Source organism: Stomoxys calcitrans, chromosome 2, assembly GCF_963082655.1.
Source record: "Stomoxys calcitrans chromosome 2, idStoCalc2.1, whole genome shotgun sequence".
Lineage (NCBI taxonomy): Eukaryota > Metazoa > Arthropoda > Insecta > Diptera > Muscidae > Stomoxys > Stomoxys calcitrans.
In genome coordinates, this window is record NC_081553.1 from 125976252 (window position 1) to 125998509 (window position 22258).

General features: G+C 39.0%; 1 protein-coding gene across 1 annotated transcript in view; it reads right to left on the minus strand.

Moving 5' to 3' along the window:
* LOC106084478 (DNA-binding protein D-ETS-4) overlaps window positions 1-14751 on the minus strand; it is a 124483-nt gene extending 109732 nt beyond the window's left edge. Inside the window, exon 1 of the mRNA XM_013248182.2 lies at window positions 13207-14751. Coding sequence (XP_013103636.1) covers window positions 13207-13266 — 60 coding nt within the window. The 5' untranslated portion in view covers window positions 13267-14751. The remainder of the gene's footprint in view (window positions 1-13206) is intronic.
* Between the last annotated feature and the right edge of the window lie 7507 nt (window positions 14752-22258).

Consider the following 22258-nt stretch of genomic DNA (forward strand, 5'->3'; position numbering starts at 1 on the left):
ATTTCCATTTTTGGTTCTCATTTCTTTGAGGATTTGTCTGAATTGAACATTCGTAAGTTGTTGGATTTTTAAAGCGATCTGGAATGTTAATCGGTTTTTGTGGTATCACAATGGATGAAAGCATCTAAGCGCTTTCCGCTTTAGAAGAAATCGCTTCAGATTTGTATATAACTCCCATATATATGTTCGTCCGATTTTGACTAATATTGTGGTCATTTGTTAGCCGACCCTCACGGAATTTGCCATGGAGAATTATCTTATGACTCTTGACATAAATGGTGTATTTCATGGAAATCGGTTCAGATTTAGATATAGCTCCCATACACATGAGTCGATTTTCACTTCTGGAGACTTTGCAAGTGCATTTACAATCCGATTTTCCGACCCACATACATGTTCTTCCAATTTTGCGTAATATTACAATAATGTGGTAATTTTCTAACCGATTCAAACAATATGTTCTCTTATAACTCTAGATAATATTGGGTTGCCCAAAAAGTAATTGTCGATAATATAGTAGTAATATAGTCGGCGTTGACAAATTTTTTTCAACGGCTTGTGACTCTGTAATTGCATTCTTTCTTCTGTCAGTTATCAGCTGTTACTTTTAGCTTGCTTTAGAAAAAAAGTGCGCGAAATTTTGATTACATTTGTTTGTTTGGCGTCAATTTTAATATGGATTCCACATGTATTGAAAGAAATTCATTTAACAAACCGAATCAACGCTTGTGATATGCACCTTAAACGCAATGAATTCGATCCGCTTTTAAAACGAATCATAACTGGAGATGAAAAATGGATTGTTTACAACAACGTTAGTCGAAAACGATCATGGTCCAAGCATGGTGAACCAGCTCAAACCACTTCAAAGGCTGATATCCAACAAAAGAAGGTTATGCTGTCTGTTTGGTGGGATTGGAAGGGTGTGGTATATTTTGAGCTGCTTTCAAGGAACCAAACGATTAATTCGGATGTTTACTGTCAACAATTGGACAAATTGAATACAGCCATCATGGAGAAGCGACCAGAATTGGTCAATCGTAAAGGTGTCATATTCCACCAGGACAACGCTAGACCGCACACATCTTTGGTCACTCGCCAAAAACTGAGTGAGCTTGGCTGGGAACTTTTGATGCATCCATCATATAGCCCTGACCTTGCACCATCAGACTACCATTTATTTCGATCTTTGCAGAACTCCTTAAATGGTAAAACTTTCGGCAATGATGAGGCTATAAAATCGCACTTGGTTCAGTTTTTTGCAAATAAAGGCCAGAAGTTCTATAAGCGTGTAATACTAAATTTGCAAGGAAGATGGCAAAAGGTTATCGAACAAAATGCAATTATATATTTGATTAAAATTCATTCTAAGTTTTATTAAAAATGCATTTACTTTCTTTTAAAAATTACGCAATTACTTTTTAGGCAACCCAATACTAGTGAACTTTATAAAAATCTGTTCAGATATAGGTAATATTGCAATATTGTAACAAGTAAAAAGTACTAAGTTCGGCCGTGCAGAATCTTTGAACCCACCACCATGGACTCTGCGTAAAATTGACACAAAATAAAATTAATTGAAAGGCATAATTTTACTCTACGTACCAAATTTATGTCAAACCAGGCAAAAATCAAAGCTTCTAAGAACCGAACAAGTATAATGGAGAGATTGGTGTACATAGGAGCTTTATCGGGTTATAAGCAGATTTCAACCGTACTTAGCAAAGTTGTTGGAAGTCGTAATAGATCAAAATGCCAAATCGGGAGATAGTGTTATAAGGGAGCTTTGTCAGGTTAAAAACATACTTCAATCGTACTTGGCGCAGTTGTTGGAAATCGTAACCAACACCAAATGGATAAATTTCAGCCCGATCGGATAACAATTGCGGCTTCTAAGGGTTAAATATATCATATGGGGACATTAGTTTATATGGGAGATAAATTCAAATCTGAACCGATATGGCCCATTTGTAATACCTGCAATAGAATCTGAATAAGATTTTAAGACTAAAAAAAAGAAAGCGCAAACAAACAAACCAAACGAAAGGCACGTCCCTTGTGGTGTAGGTCACTGCCTATACACAAAAACAGCACTGGCAGAATCAACCGATGGGCGATCGCCGTGCAAACATCAAAAGAGTTTTGCAAAAAATGTTTGTGTTTGTTGCTATTAGCATCGTTGGATAAGATGGATTTGAATAAGGGAAGTAAGATTCGATTTGTTTTTTATTGCGCTTATGAAACGAGTCGACTTAAAGAGCCCTATTCAAATTCAGATGTGTGCCTTACAACTTACTCTAGTTGGAATGGTTGTAAAACACCATGATCCATTTGACATCTCCTGCTGATAAATTTTCTTGATAGAAAATGAAATCGCTATATAGGAAACCAGTTAAATGATTCTAGCAACAACACACTTTTTGCTTACTTTTAAATGTTTTTTGCTATTTGCTATACCATTCTTTGAATAGAAAGCATTAAACAATGGCCTTAAATCGGATAATATCCAGCAATGGAATCTCAAAATTTATTTTGTATAAATTTTTAGCAGGATTCATGATGGTTGGCTTCCAAGATTGGGCCCGGCCGAACTTAGCACGTTTTTACTTGTCATTTATAGAATAGGTGTAGGGTATTATATAGCGGCACCGCCCGAATTTTGCCTCTCCTTACTTGTTATACCCACCACCATAGGATGGGGCAATACTATTCTAGTTATTCCGTTTGTAACACCTCGATATATTCGTCTAAGATCCCATAAAATATACATATTCTTGATCGTCTCGACGTTCTGAGGCGATCTGGCCATGTCCGTCCGTCCGCCTGTCGACATCACGATAGCGGTCGAATGCGTAAAGCTATCCGCTTAAAATTGTGCACAAGCACTTAATTTTGATGTAGGTTGTTGGTAATTGCGAATGGGCCATATCGACTTTTATTTTGATATAGCTCCCATATAAACCGATCTCCCGATTTGATTTCTTTAGCACCTGGAAGCTGAAATTTTTGTCCGATTTGGCTGAAATTTTGCATGAAGTGTTCTGCTACAACTTCCAATAAATGAGTCTCGTACGGTCTGAATCGTTCTATAACAAGATGTAGCTCCCATATAAACAGATCTCCCGATTTAACTTTTTGAGCCCTTACAAGCCGCAATTATTTTCCGATTTGGCTGAAATTTTGCATGTTGTGTTCTGTTCGGTGTGATTCAGTCTACAACCTGATATAGTTTCATATAAACCGATCTTCCGCTTTGACTTCTTGAGCAGCAGGAACCCAACATTTTTAACATTATGTTCTGTTATGATATCCAAAATTTTTGCTAAGTACGGTCTACATTGGTCTATAACCTGATATAGCTCCCATATAAACCGATCTCCCGATTTGACTTCTTGAGTCCTTACAATCCACAATTTTTGGCCGATATGCCTGAAATTTTGCATGCGGCATTCTGTCACGACTAACAATAACTGTGACAATTGCGGTCCAAATCAGTTTATAAACTGATATAGCTCCCATATAAACCGGTCTCTTGACCAGCCTTATTCGATTCGTAGAAGCTTTAAGTTTTACTGGTTTGACAGAAGTTTGGTATGTAGAATAAAATTATGCCCGTCAACTAAATTTAATTTGCATACATTTCTAGCAGAATCCATGGTGTTGGGTTTCCAAAATTCGGCCCTGCCGAACCTAGCACGCTTTTACTTGTTTTAAATAAATTGATTTGGTGATATACTTCTCCCTTTACACTTGCTACACCCATAGAAAAAATCAAGCACGGTGTTGACAAAGCAACTACATCGGGTATGTATGTAAACTACCTTTCATCAAAATTGGGAGAAAATTTCCTTATGTCCCATATCAGTTATATCAAAATATGTTCCGATTTGGACCAAATACTTACAAGTACAGTAGCTATATCTAAAAATAAACCGATCTGAACCATATACGAAACGGATGTCGAAAAGCTTAACATAAGTCACTATGTCAAATTTCAGTGAAATCGAATTATAAATGGGCCTTGTAGGGGGCCAAGACTTTAAATCGAGATAGCGGTCTACATGGCAGCTATATCCAAATCTGGACCGATCTGTGCGATACTGCAGAAGTATGTCAAGGGGCTTAACTTAACTCACTGTCCCAAATTTCGGCGACATCGGACAATAAATGAGCATTTTATGGGCCCAAAACTTTAAATCAAGAAATCGGTCTATATGGCAGCTATATCCAAATCTGAACCGATCAGGCCCAGATTAAAGAAAGATGCCGAAGGGCCTAACACAACACTCTGTTTCAAATTTCAGCAAAATCGGATAATAAATGTGGCTTTTATGTGCCTAACACCATAAATCGGAGGATCGGTCTATATGGCAGCTATATCCAAATCTGAACCGATCTAGGTCAAATTGACGAAGGGTATCAATGGGCCTAACACAAGTCACTGTCCCGAAATTCATCAAAATCGGATAATAAATGTGGCTTTTGTGGACCTGAGACCCTAAATCGGAGGATCGGTCTATATGGCAGCTATATCCAAATCTGAACCGATCTGGGCCAAATTAACGAAGGATGTCGAAGGTCCTAACACAACTCCCTGTCCCGAATTTCAGCGAAATCGGATTATAAATGTGGCTTTTATGGGCCTTAGAGCCTAAATCGGAGGATATGGCAGCTATATCCAAATCTGAACCGATCTGGGCCAAATTAACGAAGGATGTCGAAGGGCCTAACACAACTCTCTGTCCCAAATTTCAACAAAATCGGATAATAAATGTGGCTTTTATGGGCCTAAGACTCTAAATCGGAGGATCGGTCTATATGGGGGCTATATCAAGATATAGTCCGATATAGCCCATCTTCGAACTTAACCTGCTTATGAACAAAAAAAGAACCTGTGCAAAATTTCAGCTCAATAGCTCTGTTTTTAAAGACTGTAGCGTGATTTCAACAGACAGACGGACATGTCTAGATCGTCTTAGATTTTTACGCTGATCAAGAATATATATACTTTATAGGGTCGGAAATGGATATTTCGATGTGTTGCAAACGGAATGACAAAATGAATATACCCCCATCCTTCGGTGGTGGATATAAAAACAGCAATTTATGAACAAATAACTAAAATTACCTAACTAAGATTCACAAAATTTATTGCAGCTTTAACAGAGACTTATTTTGCAGATTTCCTTTATAGAATTTTCAAATAAACCTACTTTAAGGCTGCATTAAGTTTAGTGAATAGAATATAGTGTTTAGAGAAGTGCAGTTTCCTGTTTGAATTGTTATCATATCAGTAGCTAACACTATTGCAACCGAAGCTCTTTAAAGACAGTATCAACATTAAATTTCGGAGCCACAAAAGCCAAAGATACCCAGATCCCTAAATCAAAAGCCAGCTAAATATTGACGACATTAGCAAATCTGAGTTAGACTATCAATCTACAACTACTAAACTAAATACTAAATTTCCCATAAACATTCCATTTAGGAACAGGGGGTACTTCTCTCATATCCTCCTTGTTTATGCCGAGACCAAACGGTGTTCCGCATAGCGACACCACTTTGTAGAGAAGTTTGAACATTAGTAAGGGGTTAACCACCGCTCAAAATGTTTCTGATGTTCACGCCGGGATATGAACCCAATCGTTGGGCTTCATAGGCGAACATGATTACCTCTGCGCCACGCTGGCCTTTATCAATCTCATTGGAAAATGTAATAATGCAGGTAATAAAACTCTCCGGTTTTTGGTAGCTAGTTCCATTGCAGGGGTTGTGGGTTTGTTTAACACAAGAGGTTCTAGTCTGTCGCTACTGTGGTATCGCAATGGACAAAAATTGGCCAAGTGGGACTGATTTCAAACTACCACTATAACATAAACCAATCCAATTGACTTACATCTTTATTTGAGATATTACATTACAACTCCTGCTTTCAACTTCTCAAACCAGCAGACATATTATAGTATCGATCCCAGACCTAGTATCATTTCTACCCTGAAAAATTTACTATATTTGAGTTTTTAACAAATTGAACCCTGAAATCATACGTTTTTTCAAAAACATTCAATATGGGTGAAACTAAAATACTATATATTAGTGTAAACATCTATGTTGTGCGTTTGTGATTCTACAAAAAATTTCAAAACAGAAACATCAAATTGATAACATTTCGAGCCGTGTCCATTTTGGGGTTATCGCTCAAAGAACACTCTCTTTTAAGTGTTCACAAAGAAGCAAAAACAGCTTCTTATTGAGCAAGTATGCTAGCATGTGATCGCATTTCAAACAAAAATGAGATTAAATGCCAAACAAATTCTAAACAACAGCATTGTGGGTAAATAACTACATTCTAGGCTAGGCGGCAAAATCTGTAGAAAAAAAGACACAAGCATTCAAAGGAAATTAATTGCTGTTTGAAAAGTAATTTCTTGTAAGGAAAATGGATAATTAGAACAATCTACCACATACTTAGGCAGAAAGATAAAATGGCATGCGTGTGTATATGTACCGCATCTTCTTTCCTTATTTGAAGTTGGCACTTGAAATGGAGGCACTTACACATGTCGTATAAGTTACAGCAGCCAACTTATGAATTACAATGTACATGTTCATGAAACTTAGGGGAATACTTTGGAATTGCAAATAAGAGCAACTAAATCTCCTAATTGCATCTGAAAAATAGTAATAAATATACATATTACCCCAGTTAGAGGAGTACAAATGCGGCTTTCTCTTCTATGCAAATTATGTCTAGTACGAGTACTATGTGCCAACCTAAGAGCCGGTGTCTGTAAGCCGGGAAAGCAGGACGGGCAATGTCATAGGAAATGCTCCAACGTTTCATTATCTTTCCTACATGCTATCACTTGCTGCGCATATTTTGCATAAGTCATAAGTATGTGTCCTTATATGATACCGAAAGCTATAATGACCTCGCACCTTCTTCCATTCAGTAATAGCCTCGTCTTCTCACGATCTTCTCATAAAATTTTCGACCTACCAACCGTTTCGCTGTTCCACAATGTATGATGGACATTCTTCACCCTCTGGCCTTCACTGCCAAATCACCTGCTTTTTCATTCTCGGTTATGGCCCTGCTTCCAAACAATGCGGACCCAGGTATCCCCAGAGGAAAAGTTAATCTCCTTCTTACACCTCAAGACTGTTTGTAACCTTGCCGTCCTGGTTGTTAAAGCCGTGGTGGCCAGTTTACTGTCCGTAACAATACTCACACTAGCCGTCCTCTCGTTAACACCACACCAGCGCACGCATTCCATGACCGCCTGCATGATTTCACAGATAAAAATAATTTTGAAAAACAACAACTTTGGTCGCAAAAACAACTACGAAAGTTTTAATTTTCCTGCAACAATTTATTTGGAATCTCAACGACCCAAAGTAAAAATTTGTTGTTGAAAGACACTATTTGCAAGCCAACATATAACAACAACAATATATCCATAAGCAAAGCAAAAAACCATCTAACTAACGCATGTGCTTTGCTTCGGGTGGTGGTGTTTTCGTGTTCTTTGTTCGGGCTTTGTATTGTTATTTTTTCTGTCTTTGATCCATCCGTGTAGCAAGAACTTCCACTCGAGCTCAAGTGTCGTCTCAGGTATCCGATTGCAAACTACTTCCATTTCTTTGGGGTTTCCTATCGTCGCCTCGACTATAACGGTGTGATCTGCTCATATCCTCCATTCTCCCATCGCCTTAAGTTTCACAGCCGCTGTGGCTGCCTCACAGTAAATCTGTTTATCGTTTATCTATGGGTTGGCCGCCTATGCCAAGACAACATGTTCTCTGAACCTGTTGTATTATCCATACGTTGAAATTTTGGTCCATCGCAATCCACCAAATTACTGAGGCGTAAGTAAGTATTGCTCTAATCATGCTCCTATAGAGCAAGTGAACTATCCTCTGATTTAGGCTCTACTTCGAGCCCACGACCCGTTTTTGCAATATCTCAGGACCGTACAGAGAAGGGTCCTGAGAGGGACACTTCCAGTGCAGTTTCCTGTACAAAATCAATCTTAGGTACTTGACCTTGTCAGATATCGAAACAGTTCTGTTGAGAAATACTGGTGCGTCAAATTGGCCCACCTTCTTTTTCCTCATAAACGGGCAGATTTCAGTCATCTCTGGGTAAGCATTGAGACCCCTAGGTCTAGCACAGTTGTGTGCCATCTGCAAGACTCTTTCGGCTCTTCTGCATAGCTGGTTCGGATCCTTACGCCTTAGAAGTATTGTAACATCGTTCCAAATCCCTCTGGAGTCAACATTGCTTGGTTATTTATCGTGGTCACCCCTAGGAGTGGCGATAAAATGCCACCCTGCTGCACGCCTTGTGACATTTTTTTCCAAATATTTCTGTAATGAAACAAACAATTTGTCCAGCTGTTCATTAGCGTATGGTTTATCCAGTCTCTAAGAACCCAGTCTACCCGGTACTCGTCTAAGCATTATTATAAGCCTCCACGATGTCAATGAATCGAAAGATTCTTCAAATTTTTGTACAATCCCGTGCATGGCAGTCTCCACCCACCTTCCCTTGACAAAGGCAAGTTGTTTGTATTTCAACAGTTCGGGTGGGTGTCCTACTCTTTATCATGGTATCAATAGTATGTTCCATGGGTTTGAGTAGAAAGGACGTAATTTTTAAAAGACTGTATGTCTGTATAGTAATGTAGATGTCGCAAAACTTGCCTTTCTGGGCTTGGGTATATATAGCACCCTTGTCTCCTGCCAGGCTTTTAGAGTATATGTCCTAGGCACGCTGTGAAAAAAGTGGTCAGATGGGGCGCCAGATAGTCGGCCTCCCTCTGTTGTAACGCCGGAAATAATCCATCAGGTCCTGGTGACTTAAATGATTTGAATCTTCTCAAGGCTTTCTTTATCGTACATTCTATTACGATAAGCCTTAGATCAACCTCATTATTCCAAAATTCCGGAGTCGCCGTGAGTGCCGTCGCATCATGCGGATAATGCATTTTTATCAAAAGCCTCAACATGTTTTCCGTTGTGTCTACTCTCGCTTCCATATCATCCACTAAAGTGTCAGTTTGGACATGGGGTTTTGAGAGAAATTTTTCATCTTGGCAGAAAAGCTTCCAGAAAGCACGTCGTGCAGCTCTGATAATCTTAATGTATTCCTTGAACAGTATGTACACCCAAAGAAATTAGTCTGCTGATATCAGCTTTGTGTGCTGCCATTTACTTTGAAATTTTCTACTTTAGAACGAAGCCCTTCAAAATCTTTTAACTTCCAAAGCCTAGTACTGACTTGACAGTTGTTCGTGTGAAAAGTGGATGTCAGTATTAGGCTTAAACAACAATTGAAGCATTTGCTACATATATTAAGGGCAATTTTTAAGAATTTTAAGTATATGTTTCTTTTTTGAAGGCATAAATACCATTTTAGTTGGTATTTTGTTTGCTGCTATCTATCTATATGCGCTTATAGATGAAACATAGATTTTTTTAGATATAATTTATATTGAATCGCTATTTTAAACTTTTAACCAATTGAGAATAGCAGAAAATGTTTGCTATTTTGGCAAAAATTATTGCTATCTATTCTTTAGCTGGCCTCATATTGTTGTAGCAGACATTCTTACTAAAAAACAAGTAAAAAGGCGTTAAGTTCGGCCGGGCCGAACTTTGGATACCCACCACCTCGGGTATATATGTAAACCACTTTTCATCAAAATTCGGTGAAAATTGCATACCTTATGTCCCGTAGCAGTTATATCGAAATACGAACTGATTTGGAGCAAATACTAAGTAAGTACAAGTCATTGTTCAATTATGTATAACAAAAATATTGGTCTATTTGGTAGCTAAATCTAAAAATAAACCAATCTGAATCATATACAACATGGATGTCGATAAGCCTAACATAAGTCAATGTGTCAAATTTCAGTTAAATTGGTTTATAAATGCGCTTTTTTGGGGCCAAGACTTTAAATCGAGATATCGTTCTATATGGCAGTATTTCCAAATCTGGGCCGATCTGAGTGAAATTGAAGAAGGATATCGAAGGGTCTAACACAACTCACTGTCCCAAATTGCGGCGACATCGGAAAATAAATGCGCCTTTGATGGGTCCAAAACCTAAAACCGAGAGATCGGTCTATATGGCAGCTATATCCAAATCTAAACCGATCTGACTCAAATTGACGAAGGATGTCGAAGGGCCAACACAACTCACTGTTCCAAATTTCGGCAAAATCGGATAATAAAGGTGGCTTTTATGGGCCTAAGACTCTAAATCGGAGGATCGGTCTATATGGGGGCTATATCAAGATATAGTCCGATATAGCCCATCTTCGAACTTAATCTGCTTATGAACAAAGAAAGAATTTGTGCAAAATTTCAGCTGAATATCTCTATTTTTAAAGACTGTAGCGTGATTTCAAAAAACAGACGGACGGACATGTCTAGATCGTCTTAGATTTTTACGCTGATCAAAAATATACAATATATACTTTGTAGGGTCGGAAATGGATATTTCGATGTGTTGCAAGCGGAATGACAAAATGAATATACCCCCATTCTTCGGTGGTGGGTTTAAAAACTCTTTCAGTGTATTACACATCCCTGCAACTTTTCACTACGTTCTCTGTTATAAAGTCTGCGGACCTCTTTCCCAATGTTGTTAGTCTCCCTGGTACCCACTGTTTTTTTGGGTTGATTTCCTTTCTTTCCTTTCCATTATGGCAGTGGTAATCCTGTTGACAATGTCGTCAGTGTCTTCTATGCTTGGACCATTCAGTACCTTACCCTACCCAAGTTTTCCTCCGAGTAGTCTATTGGTACTTTATTTCCATTCTACTTTGCCTTCCTCACTAAAAAATGCAGCTCCGACGTGGGTGGTGATGTCGGAGAGTCGAAAGGTAGATAAAGTGATTCTAGGTATGCTCCAAAGTCTCCCTATCACATCACTGCTGCATCTACATATATAATTAAAATTTTTATTATAAAAAACGCAGGTCCTTTGCCGAGTACCAGTGTTAGCATAATTGGTAGTGATATGGTTAAGTCTAGAAACTATGTTCCGAATCGTCCATGGCTCCTGTATTAAGGCAATATGAAATTTGCCCTTTATGACTTTCTTCATCAGAGCGTGTGTATTTGTCTCGCCCCGTTGGAGGTTTATGTGAATGACCTCAATCATTGGTCCTCCAGTAAATGGGCTTCTTGGGAGTTGGTGATGCTTTCACCGTCGGCTCCGTGTTCGTTAGGCTGCATTGATGTATCAATATTAAGATCTTTGCTTATCCTAGTCTTCCCCATATTGAGAATGTCGGTGATGGTTTCGTCGTCAAATCTCTTTTCGTTAGTCTCTATATGAGGATATTTGCCTACCTTAGTCTTCCCATCCCATAATGAAGACCGTCGCCTTTGTGAGTTTGGGGTTGTCCATCTTTCTCACCAGGTCGAGCTGTGTGCCCTCCCAGGGAGTTTGGATACTTCCAACGAGCCTTTTGGCGATAGCAATACATTTTGCTATAGCAAAGCGAAGCATTAAGATGTCGCCTCTATAGTCGGAGCTCATAATTCGTATGGTTGGACTCTCTTCAGAGTTCCACATATGTTCGAAAATCCGCTAGTTGGCTTGCTCTTCCCAGAGTACTTGACATCGGGGAGCTCTTTCTTTTCTTCAGCATTTCAGCAGTGATATGCTTTTCGGGAGATCTGATTCTCTTCCCACCTTTCGTAGAAGTGCCAGGAATGTCAGTTCTATCCTTTTAGGCATCCTGCGCTTTAGCCCGATTGCCATACGGTGCATACTCCTTTGCCGCCTTCGTCGTGCCCTGAATTGCTTTCTCGGTCTTCTTGTGAGCTTATCAAAGCCCTCGCTCACTTCAGCCGTCATCCCGTTGTCCTCATCTCTCGATTCAGCTGCGATGACTGCCTCATTGACACGTCGCTGTTAGAAGCTGAATCGGAAACACCACCTTTACTTAAAGGTTGGGGACGAGCTGCGCATCTCTCTGGTTTCACCGTCTCTTCTTCATTCGTAAGTCTGATTACTGGTTGTGCGCTTGAAGCATTACTCTCGTCTATAGGTGCTAAGGCACCCACAATTATAGGAGGGGCGGACAACAGGATATAGTCTGATGTCGCAATTGCAGCTGTTGGTTCTTTGGAATCCATTTTGAACCTACTCCTGAAAGCATTTAATTTTATTACATAATTGGTAGTATCCGTCTCTTCTTCATTCGTTAGTCTGATTACTGGTTGTGCGCTTGAAGCATAACTCTAGTCTACAGGTGCTAAGGCACCCTCACTTACAGGAGGGGCGGACAACAGGATATGGTCTGATGCCACCACTACAGCTGTTGGTTCTTTGGAATCCATTTTGAACCTACTCCTGAAAGCCTTTTTACATAATTGGTAGTACCTATTCTGAAATACAGATATTTTTCTTAACTCGACGGTTACTTTGATTTGGATCATACTTGGTACAGTTGTTGGAAGTCATTATAAACCACTCTGTGTAAAATTTGAAATCCAAATCGGATTACAAATAAGGTTTCCTGGGGCTCAAGAAGTTAAATCAGAAGATCGATTTATGTGGGAGCTATATTGAAATCTGAACCGACATGGCCCATTTACAATCCCCAACGACCTACATTAGTAGGAAGAATCAGGACAAAATTTTAGCGGGATATCTTCATTCGTGATTTCGACTGACAGACATGGCTATATCGACTCACAATGTCGAGTCGATCAATAATATATATACTTTACGGGGGGTTCCAGATCAATATTTTAAGGTGTTACAAACGAAATGGGATAGCGGATTAGTATATCCCCTATTCTATATACAAATGCAAATTTTGCCAATCAACATTCCACTAAGGAACTGGGTGGATAAAAATATGAAAAGTTGGCCTAGAATATTGAACAAGTTTGTTAGCAGATAAATCCCCATGTGGGAGTCTCCAAAAGTTCCCTTAAAGATCAACAAAATTGTTATATATTCGCACCAAGAATAATCCGTAAAGAATTCACCTCTTGGGGACCGTGTTTAGAAATCATGCTGCACACTTTTTTTTAACCTATACAAAAGCTGTGCCTTATGTCATCTAGTTAATTATCTAATTAATTATTTCCTTATGGATTCTATTCCTCAACTATCATCATCATTCAATAGCCAAAGGCTGTTGCGTTGTAGCACATAAAATAGCAATGACTTACCTTTTGAGAAGAATTCGAAGTAGCTGCTGTAAAAGAGAACATTTTCTCGCCGTTTTCCATTCAAACAAAAAAGGGAATTTCAAATATCTGGTAATGGACCTCAATACCAAAGATGCTCTCTTATTGTATGAGGAGTTCTTCTTTTCTTGTAGACGTAGTGGATATTGCACTAGATTATCGTTGTTTGTGTCTCTTGTGTGCAAGTAAGTGAATGTGCGCCTGCGCCTAAGCAATTCGTTTTCTTTTGTACAGGAAACTCAATGAGCATAAAAAAGAACAACAGATCGACCAGTTTTCATAGAAAAAGAAAACAAAAACGAGATTTTCCTAGACTTTCAGACGAGACTGATAATAATGATGGTGTTGTTGGGTGTTCTGGGCCGCAGTGGTAATGACAGGCAAAGGGGCGGGGGAGGTGGACATATATCGCTTGGCGTATGAAGAACAACAGAACCACAACAATCTACACATTGCCGTTGTCTGGTGATAGTGAATTGATGTTGTTGTTGTTGTAAAAGATGATTGGTTGTTTTTTTTTCTTGGTGTCTACTACATTTGCTTATGAGATCACACAGTGGGAATTCTGAGCAGACAATGTACGATGTTCAATAGACAGGTGAGCTAATGTAGGAAACTTTATGCATTGTTGTCTGTTTGTCTGTCTGTCTGATGGGCTCTCTTCATGCATTACATTCACCAATGGCTGAAAGTGCAGGCACGGTCGTCGTCATCTCCACTGTCGTTGTGGGGAGCTGCAGTAGCATTAGCATTTTCTACCGTCAAGGACGGTGCTGGGGAGACAGTGTAGTCTAATAACACATGCAATCATTAAATTAGCATGGCCGACCAGACGCATGCGCACTGATAACTGACTTCGAGTGTTTGTTTGTTTGTGGATTTTTTTTGACGTGTTTGACAGCTTCACTTTTATTTATGATCTTTTTTTCCAGTTAATTTATCATGTTCTTGCTGGTGGGGTTTTCTTTTTTTCAAGAAATTTTCTTTTTTTTTATGGTGTCAGCAGCGGCGGGAAATTCGATTTCTATGACTAAGTTTTTTGATTAAATTAATACAATTTCGTTGGTTTATTATGTTTTTGTTTCATCAACTTTTAAGTCATGTTCTTTTGCTAGAAATTAAAAAAAAAATATCTTTCAATTGAGTTACTGAAACCCCTGGAACTTTGTCAGTTGGCAGCAATTGTGTTTTTATTTGTCAAATTATCTGCAAAATCAGCCGCGCATGCGCCTTTCTTTTGTGTGATTTTCTGTTTCTTTTGTTGTTGTTAAAATTTTTGGTATGAGATAATTTTTTTTTTATTTATTTTGCTTTTGTGTTTTTTTAGGTTTTTATTATCATTTCATTTTCGTTGCCCTCTTCTTTTATTTATTTGTTTTTTTCTCTTGTTTTTTTGCGCTTAATATTAAATTGTTGTTTTTGGTTTTGCAATATTTGTGTGTGCTTAAAATGTTTAATTTTTGTTCAAATCTCCGCGCTATCTAACCGTTCGCTTAGTATTTTCGCTCAATTGTGTTAGTTGAGATTTTGCAGATCTTGACAATTGCCGCCGTCTTATGATTTGGCTTGCGTTGGGGAAGCTTTTGTGTCGGCTCTCTACTCGCTTCGCTCGTTCTTGTTGCCGGTGGGGCGGTCTGGCTGACTAGTTGCTTGATCAGGGGGCTCTAGCTTGTTTCAGTTGTTTTGCTGATCTTGGTTTGGCATGTTTGTTTTGCTTTGAGGCGACGGGGTGTGCTTGGTTGGTTGCTCGCTTGGTTGGGTTGTATTCGCTAAACAGGTTTCCCATAATATTTACTTAAGCTTTGGCTATGCCTCGATTTATTTTTATACCCTCCACCATAAGATGGGGGGTATACTAATTTCGTCATTCTGTTTGTAACTACTCGAAATATTCGTCTGAGACCCCATAAAGTATATATATTCTTGATCGTCGCGACATTTTATGTCGATCTAGCCATGTCCGTCCGTCTGTCCGTCCGTCCGTCCGTCCGTCCGTCCGTCCGTCCGTCCGTCCGTCCGTCCGTCCGTCCGTCTGTCTGTCGAAAGCACGCTAACTTCCGAAGGAGTAAAGCTAGCCGCTTGAAATTTTGCACAAATACTTCTTATTAGTGTAGGTCGGTTGGTATTGTAAATGGGCCATATCGGTCCATGTTTTGATATAGCTGCCATATAAACCGATCTTGGGTCTTGACTTCTTGAGCCTCTAGAGTGCGCAATTCTTATCCGATTGAAATGGAATTTCGCACGACGTGTTCTGTTATGATAGCCAACAATTTTGCCAAGTATGGTTCAAATCGGTCCATAACCTGATATAGCTGCCATATAAACCGATCTTGGGTCTTGACTTCTTGAGCCTCTAGCGTGCGCAATTCTTATCCGATCAGAATGAAATTTTGCACGACGTGTTTTGTTATGATATCCAACAACTGTGCCAAGTATGGTTCAAATCGGTTTATATCCTGATATAGCTCCCATATAAACCGATCTTGGGTCTTGACTTCTTGAGCCTCTAGAGTGCGCAATTCTTATCCGATTGAAATGAAATTTTGCACGACGTGTTTTGTTATTATATCCAACAACTGTGCCAAGTATGGTTTAAATCGGTCCATAACCTGATATAGCTGCCATATAAACCGATCTTGGGTCTTGACTTCTTGAGCCTCTAGAGTGCGCAATTCTTATCCGATTGGAATGGAATTTCGCACGACGTGTTTCGTCATGATATCCAACAACTGTGCCAAGTATGGTTAAAATCGGTCCATAACCTGATATAGCTGTCATATAAACAGATCTGGGGATTTGACTTCATGAGCTTCTAGAGGGCGCAATTCCTATCCGATTTGGCTGAAATTTTGCATGACGTATTTTATTTTTACTTTCAACAACTGTGTCAAATAAGGTTCAAATCGGTTCATAACCTGATATAGCAGCCATATAAACCGATCTGGGATCTTGACTTCTTGACCCCTAGAGGTCGCAATTATTATCCGATATGCCTGAAATTTTGTACGACTGATCCTCTCATGACTATCAACAAACGGTTTATTATGTTCTGAATCGGTCTATAGCCCGATACAGATCCCATATAAATCGTTCTCTCTATTTTACTTCGTGAGCCCCAATGGGCGCAATTCTTATTCGAATTGGCTGACATTTTACACAGGTCTCCAACATATAATTTAATTGTGGTCCGAACCGAACCATATCTTGATATCGTTTTAATAGCAGAGCAACTCTTTTCTTATATCCTTTTTAACCTAAGAAGAGATGCCGGGAAAACAACTCGACAAATGCGATCCATGGTGGAGGGTATATAAGATTCGGCCCGGCCGAACTTAGCACGATTTTACTTGTTAATTTTTGCTTTTGCACACCCGCCTCTTTTGTGCCAGCCATTCATTAAGCATGGCGTTAAGCTTTTGCCGAGATCGTGCTTAACACCAGTAGCTTTTGTTATTGGCTTGTTAATGGTTTGGAACATGTTTAAGCCAAGCACAAATTGAACATTTTCTTCAGTGCCTGTGAAGAACTTTTGCCAAAAGCTCTGGCACAACACTCGAGGGAAAATGTTTGTAATATTTCGAAACAAAAAGTTTTGCTTATGATGAAAGGCTCTCAAATTTGATCAGGAATAAAAATTTATTTTTATACCCTACACCACTAACGTGGTTGGTATAAGCTTTGTCAAAGTTTCCAGGCCTTGGAAGATGGTTCAGGTGTTTTTATACCCTCCATCATAAGTTGGGGGTATACTAATTTCGTCATTCTGCTTGTAACTCCTCGAAATATTCGTCTAAACCCCATAAAGTATATATATTCTTGATCGTCATGATATTTTAAGTCGATCTAGCCTTGTCCGTCCGTTTGTCCGTCCGTCTGTTTGTCGGTAATGGCTTCGTTCGATTTATTTCAAGCTTTCTCAGAGATCGCACTATTCGAATCGTCATAGATGGGTTCTCATCCAATGAGCACAATTTAACCGCAGGTCTACCCCAGGGCTATGTTATTTCCCCTTCTCTTTTTCTAATTTTAATCAACGATCTGTTGGGTCAGACATCGAATCAGATCTACTCATTTGCGGATGACAGTAATCTCTGTCATTCGTACTCATTCGACCATAGGCAGAGTCTTCGACAGATTGAGGACAAGAAGCGGCTTATGGACGATACACTCTGCCAGGATTTGCTGGCCATTTCTGAGTGGGGTCGAATGAATCGAGTAGATTTCAATCCAATGAAGACTCAGTGCTGCTTCTTGTCACACAAACGATTCGCTGACCCATTGCGATCATCTTTGTCTATCAACGGTGTAGATGTTGAGCAATCAGAAGCTTTTGATGTTTTGGGCATGAAAATACAATATGATGTCCGTTGGGCTAAACATGTAGTTGAAGTGATCTTCTTAACATCTTCACATTTGATCTTCCTAACATCTACACCACTTTCATAAGGCCGAAAACGGAGTACAACTCACATATATGGGCTGGAGCTTCAAAATCATCTCTGGAGCAACTGGACCGTGTACAGAGAAGAACGATGGCGTTGATTGGGGACAGTGGGGTATCCAACTCTATTGCGTCCCTTCATCATCGTCGCAATGTGGGTTGTTTGGCGCTGTTCTATCGGTACTTTCATGGTGTGTGTGTTCGTCTGATATTCGTCTTCTTATTCCTGATGGTAGGATGTATGTCAGGGATACTAGACATTCCAGGAACTCACACCCGTTTGTAATTGATTGGCCAGCGGACCGCACAATGCATTACAGAGAGAATTCTTTGCCCAACCCATACGTATGTGGAATCGACTTCCGGCTAATATTTTTCCCACCAACTTTGACATCTAAAGATTTAAGACAAATGTCAATAAGCACTAGATCCTTTTCCCCCGTCCAATTCCTAATTTCCTCTCACCAACGCAATGCACAGCATAGACATACCCTGCGTGTTGGCTGACAGAAAAAAAACACCACGCTTACTTCCGAAGGAGTAAAGTTAGGCGCTTGAAATTTTGCACAAAAACTTTTTATTAGTGTAGGTCGGTTGGGTTTATAAATGGTCCATATCGGTCCATGTTTTAATATAGCTGTCATATAAACCGATCTTGGATCTTGACTTCATGAGCCTCTAGAAGGCACAATTCTTATCCGATATGGCTGAAATTTTGTATGAGGTGTTTTATTATCACTTCCGACAACTGTGTGGAGTATGGTTGAAATCAGTTCATAACCTGATATAGCTGTTCAGAAAAATGAATGAAATCTTTATTTGAATCTATAGAACGGTCCATATAATTTTCTGTTCGAAGATTATTTCATGCAAATGTTGACCGCGACTCCTCCATGCGCGTAGTCCAATTTTTGCATACTCTTTCCAACATTTCGGCCGGTATCTCACGAATAAATGCTTCAATATTAGGGTTTGTCTGTATAGAGATGAGCTTTAACATGGCCCCACAATAAATAGTCTTAAGGTGTTCATTCGCACGATCTAGGCTGCCAATTGACCAGTCCCGAACGTGAAATAAAATGTTGACCGAACTCACCTCTCAATAAGTCCTTTGTTACGCGTGCTGTGGGGCACCGTCGTGTTAAAATCACATGTCATGCAAGTCATGCTCTTGCATTTTATGCAAACAAATTGGATATCATCTCACGGTAGCGCTCATCATTCACAGCTACGTTGTGATTACCATCATCTTTAAAGAAGTACGTTCCAATGATGCCACCAGCCCATAAACTGCACCTAACTGTGACTTTTCCTGAATGCATTAAATGAATTGAATTGGAAGAATCCATATCCATATATTATGCCCAGAAGGGACGCAGCCAGGTGGGGACATCGGCTTGATTCCATGAAGTAAAAAGAGAGATTACTCTTTTATCATTGTGGACAGTCCAAATATATGTTTAGCTCAAAGATATTATGCAATTGGCTCAGCCCTACTTTTGCCTTTCCTTACTTGTTCTCTCTCCTCGGAATTAGAAACAACATATTCAATTCCTAAATTAATTTTAACTAGATTCACCATTCAAATGCAGATTCACCAGTCTTTTTCAGTCCCAGCAAGTATTTATTTTCTTCGTTAGAAGTTAAAAACAATATTCACCGTATGTATGGTAAGGCAAATACGACTAACTTTACAATTTTCAATAAGCATGAAAATTTTCATTTTGTTACCAACTTCCATTTTCCGCAGCTACATCAGAGACATACATATCAGCCAATGTTGGTAATAGACATTAACAAAAATAGTCCATGTTTTGAATCTACAAAAGCAAAAGATTCTACACCCACAGATGACTCCCATTTCGATTCCCTTACTTTCGTGCAATCATAATCACAGACTGTGAGCCATTTTTTTCACCTGCCTGATTCTGGTGTCCTTCACCAGCTAGATTCTTACGGTTATTGCCGTCTTTTCACAGAATTCCAAATAATAAATGTGAAAGAACCAAAAAAGAAATTATGATTTGAGACCAATTTTGTTCAGTCGAGCACACAAACGCAACAACACCTACAAGGCAAATAATAGAAATTAAATTCTCAATTGTCACAGCAACATCTTCCCCTATCATCCCCCACCCGACTACGGTATTTTCGTAGACAACAGACGTCTCCGCATAAGCAGAAAAAATGAGTAGCGCCACAGCAAGTCTGGGTGGGTGCTGAAAAATCATGGAATCGTTTGAAACAGTTTGGGCGCAAAAGGCATTTGCAGGATCAAAATGGTTTCCATCTGCATACATGTGTATGAATACGAACATATATACGTATCTATTGTATGTGCTACAGTATATTTGTATAACTAATTGTAAAGATGTATTCGTAATACACAATTGTATTCAAGATGTGATGTTAAATTGAAATGCGTTTTTTGTGCTCATAACACCGGTAATCGTAAATTAATTTTAAATCCAAATTATGATTTTCCAGCTGTGACACAACATTATTCCCCTTAAAGGTATCCCATTAGGCATGTTTGAAATTTGAATTGCACACAGGTACCCCTTGTGAAGATTTCTTACTAGATTGAAGAATTTAATCCCAAAAACAAGGACGAATATACTAAGAAGTGTAGTGAGACCATGATATTTAAATCGTTTTTGGAGAATTTAATGTCCAAAAAGGGATAAAGAACCTCTTTGATCCCATAGTCGGAAAATGTTGCTAAAAACATGGTAAGTGTCATAAGCTGATTCCCAAATATTGGAATTCACTATACCAGGAATCCTGGTAGAGGTTTCCGATCGGATACCTGAAGACGAGCTCGGAGCAATGGTGCCAGCGGGACAGTTTTGGTTAGACCGAACTCTAGAATTGCCGCCGGGCACAGTTTAACCATTGTGGGAGTCAAATGACTTTTTGTAAGACTTTTTGAAATGTATATTCCTAGTTTAAAATATTCCTATTTTTCTACTTTTTGCTGTAAAAATGCGACTTTTTCTGTAAAAATTCAACTTTTTCTGTAAAATTGCGATTTTCATATAATCCGCTGAAAGTTGTTTTTAATTAAACTATGGGAAAGTAAAGAACGTTTTTGTCTTGTTCTTTACTTTCAAACAGGTTTTCGAGATATTTATCTCCGTTCTATATTCCTGTATGTGTAAAACGCCAAGTGTTTATTAGCATGACTTTCAGGCTGAGGCAACTACTTTAATTCTTATAAGATCCTGTCAAGGAAAGCAGATATTTACTCAAATTTCATTCATTTTACTGACGGTCAAATGCCAGTTAATGTCACACTTCAAAGTCTTACTAGTTTTGCAGATAAAACAAGTAAGATTGTGCTGCAACTGAACCATCGATCGCATTTGTCGAGTTCTCGTTTATGACAAAAAATAATAATGAAGAACTGTTATGCTATTGGATAAGAATTGCGCGTTGTAGGGGCTCAAGAAACAAAATCGGGAGATCGGTTTATTTGGGAGCTTTGTTAAGCTATAGATCGTTTCAGACCATATTGAAAACGTATGTTGAAGGTCATGGGAGAAGCCGTTGTACAAAATTTCTGCCAAACCGGATAAGATTTGCACCCTCCAGAGGCTCAATAAGTCAAGATCCCAGATTGGTTAATATGGCAGCTATACCACGTAATGAGCCGATTTGAACCATACTTAGAATAATGTTTGGGAGTGATATTAAAACATCACTTGCAAAAATTTAGCCAAATGGGAAAGGAATTGCGCCCTCTAGAGGCTCAAGAAGTCAAAAACCAAGATCGGTTTATATGGCAGCTATATCAAAGTATGCACCGATTTGGTCCATTTACAATGCCAACCGACCTACACTAATTAAAAAGTATTTGTGCAAAATTTCAAGCGCCTACCTTTACTTTTTCAAAAGTTAGCGTGCTTTCGACAGACAGACGGACGGGCGAATATACATACTTAATGGGGTCTTAGACGCATATTTTGAAGTGTTACAAACAGAACGACGAGATAAGTATACCCCTAATTGAAGGTGGGGGTATATTAAAGGTAATTAAGCAAGTTTTTTCAATAAAGACTAATGAATGAAAACACTTTTTTGACAAAAACAATGCAAAACACAAATAAAAAGGCGTTAAGTTCGGCTGGGCCTAACTTTAGATACCTACCACCTCGGGTAAATATATGAAATCCAAATTTCGCCATAATCCAGTGAAAAATGCATAATTTATGCCATAATTTTAGCAGCTTTATCGAAATATGGTCCGATTTGGACCACATTTGACACGGATATTGAGCGATCTAATAAATAGAAGTCATTGTTTAATTTTGAAAAACAAAATATTGGTATTTTTGGTAGCCATATCCAAATATATGCCTTTTATGGGGTCAAGACTTTGAATCGAGAGATCGGTCTATATGGCAGCTATATCCAAATCTGGACCGATATGAGCCAAATTGAAGAAGAATGTCGAAGGGCCTAACACAACTCACTGTCCCGAATTTCGACGACATCGGACAATAAATGCGCTTTTTATAGGCCCAAAACCTTAAATCGAGAGTTCGGTCCCTATGGCAGCTATATCCAATTCTGGACCGATCTGAACCA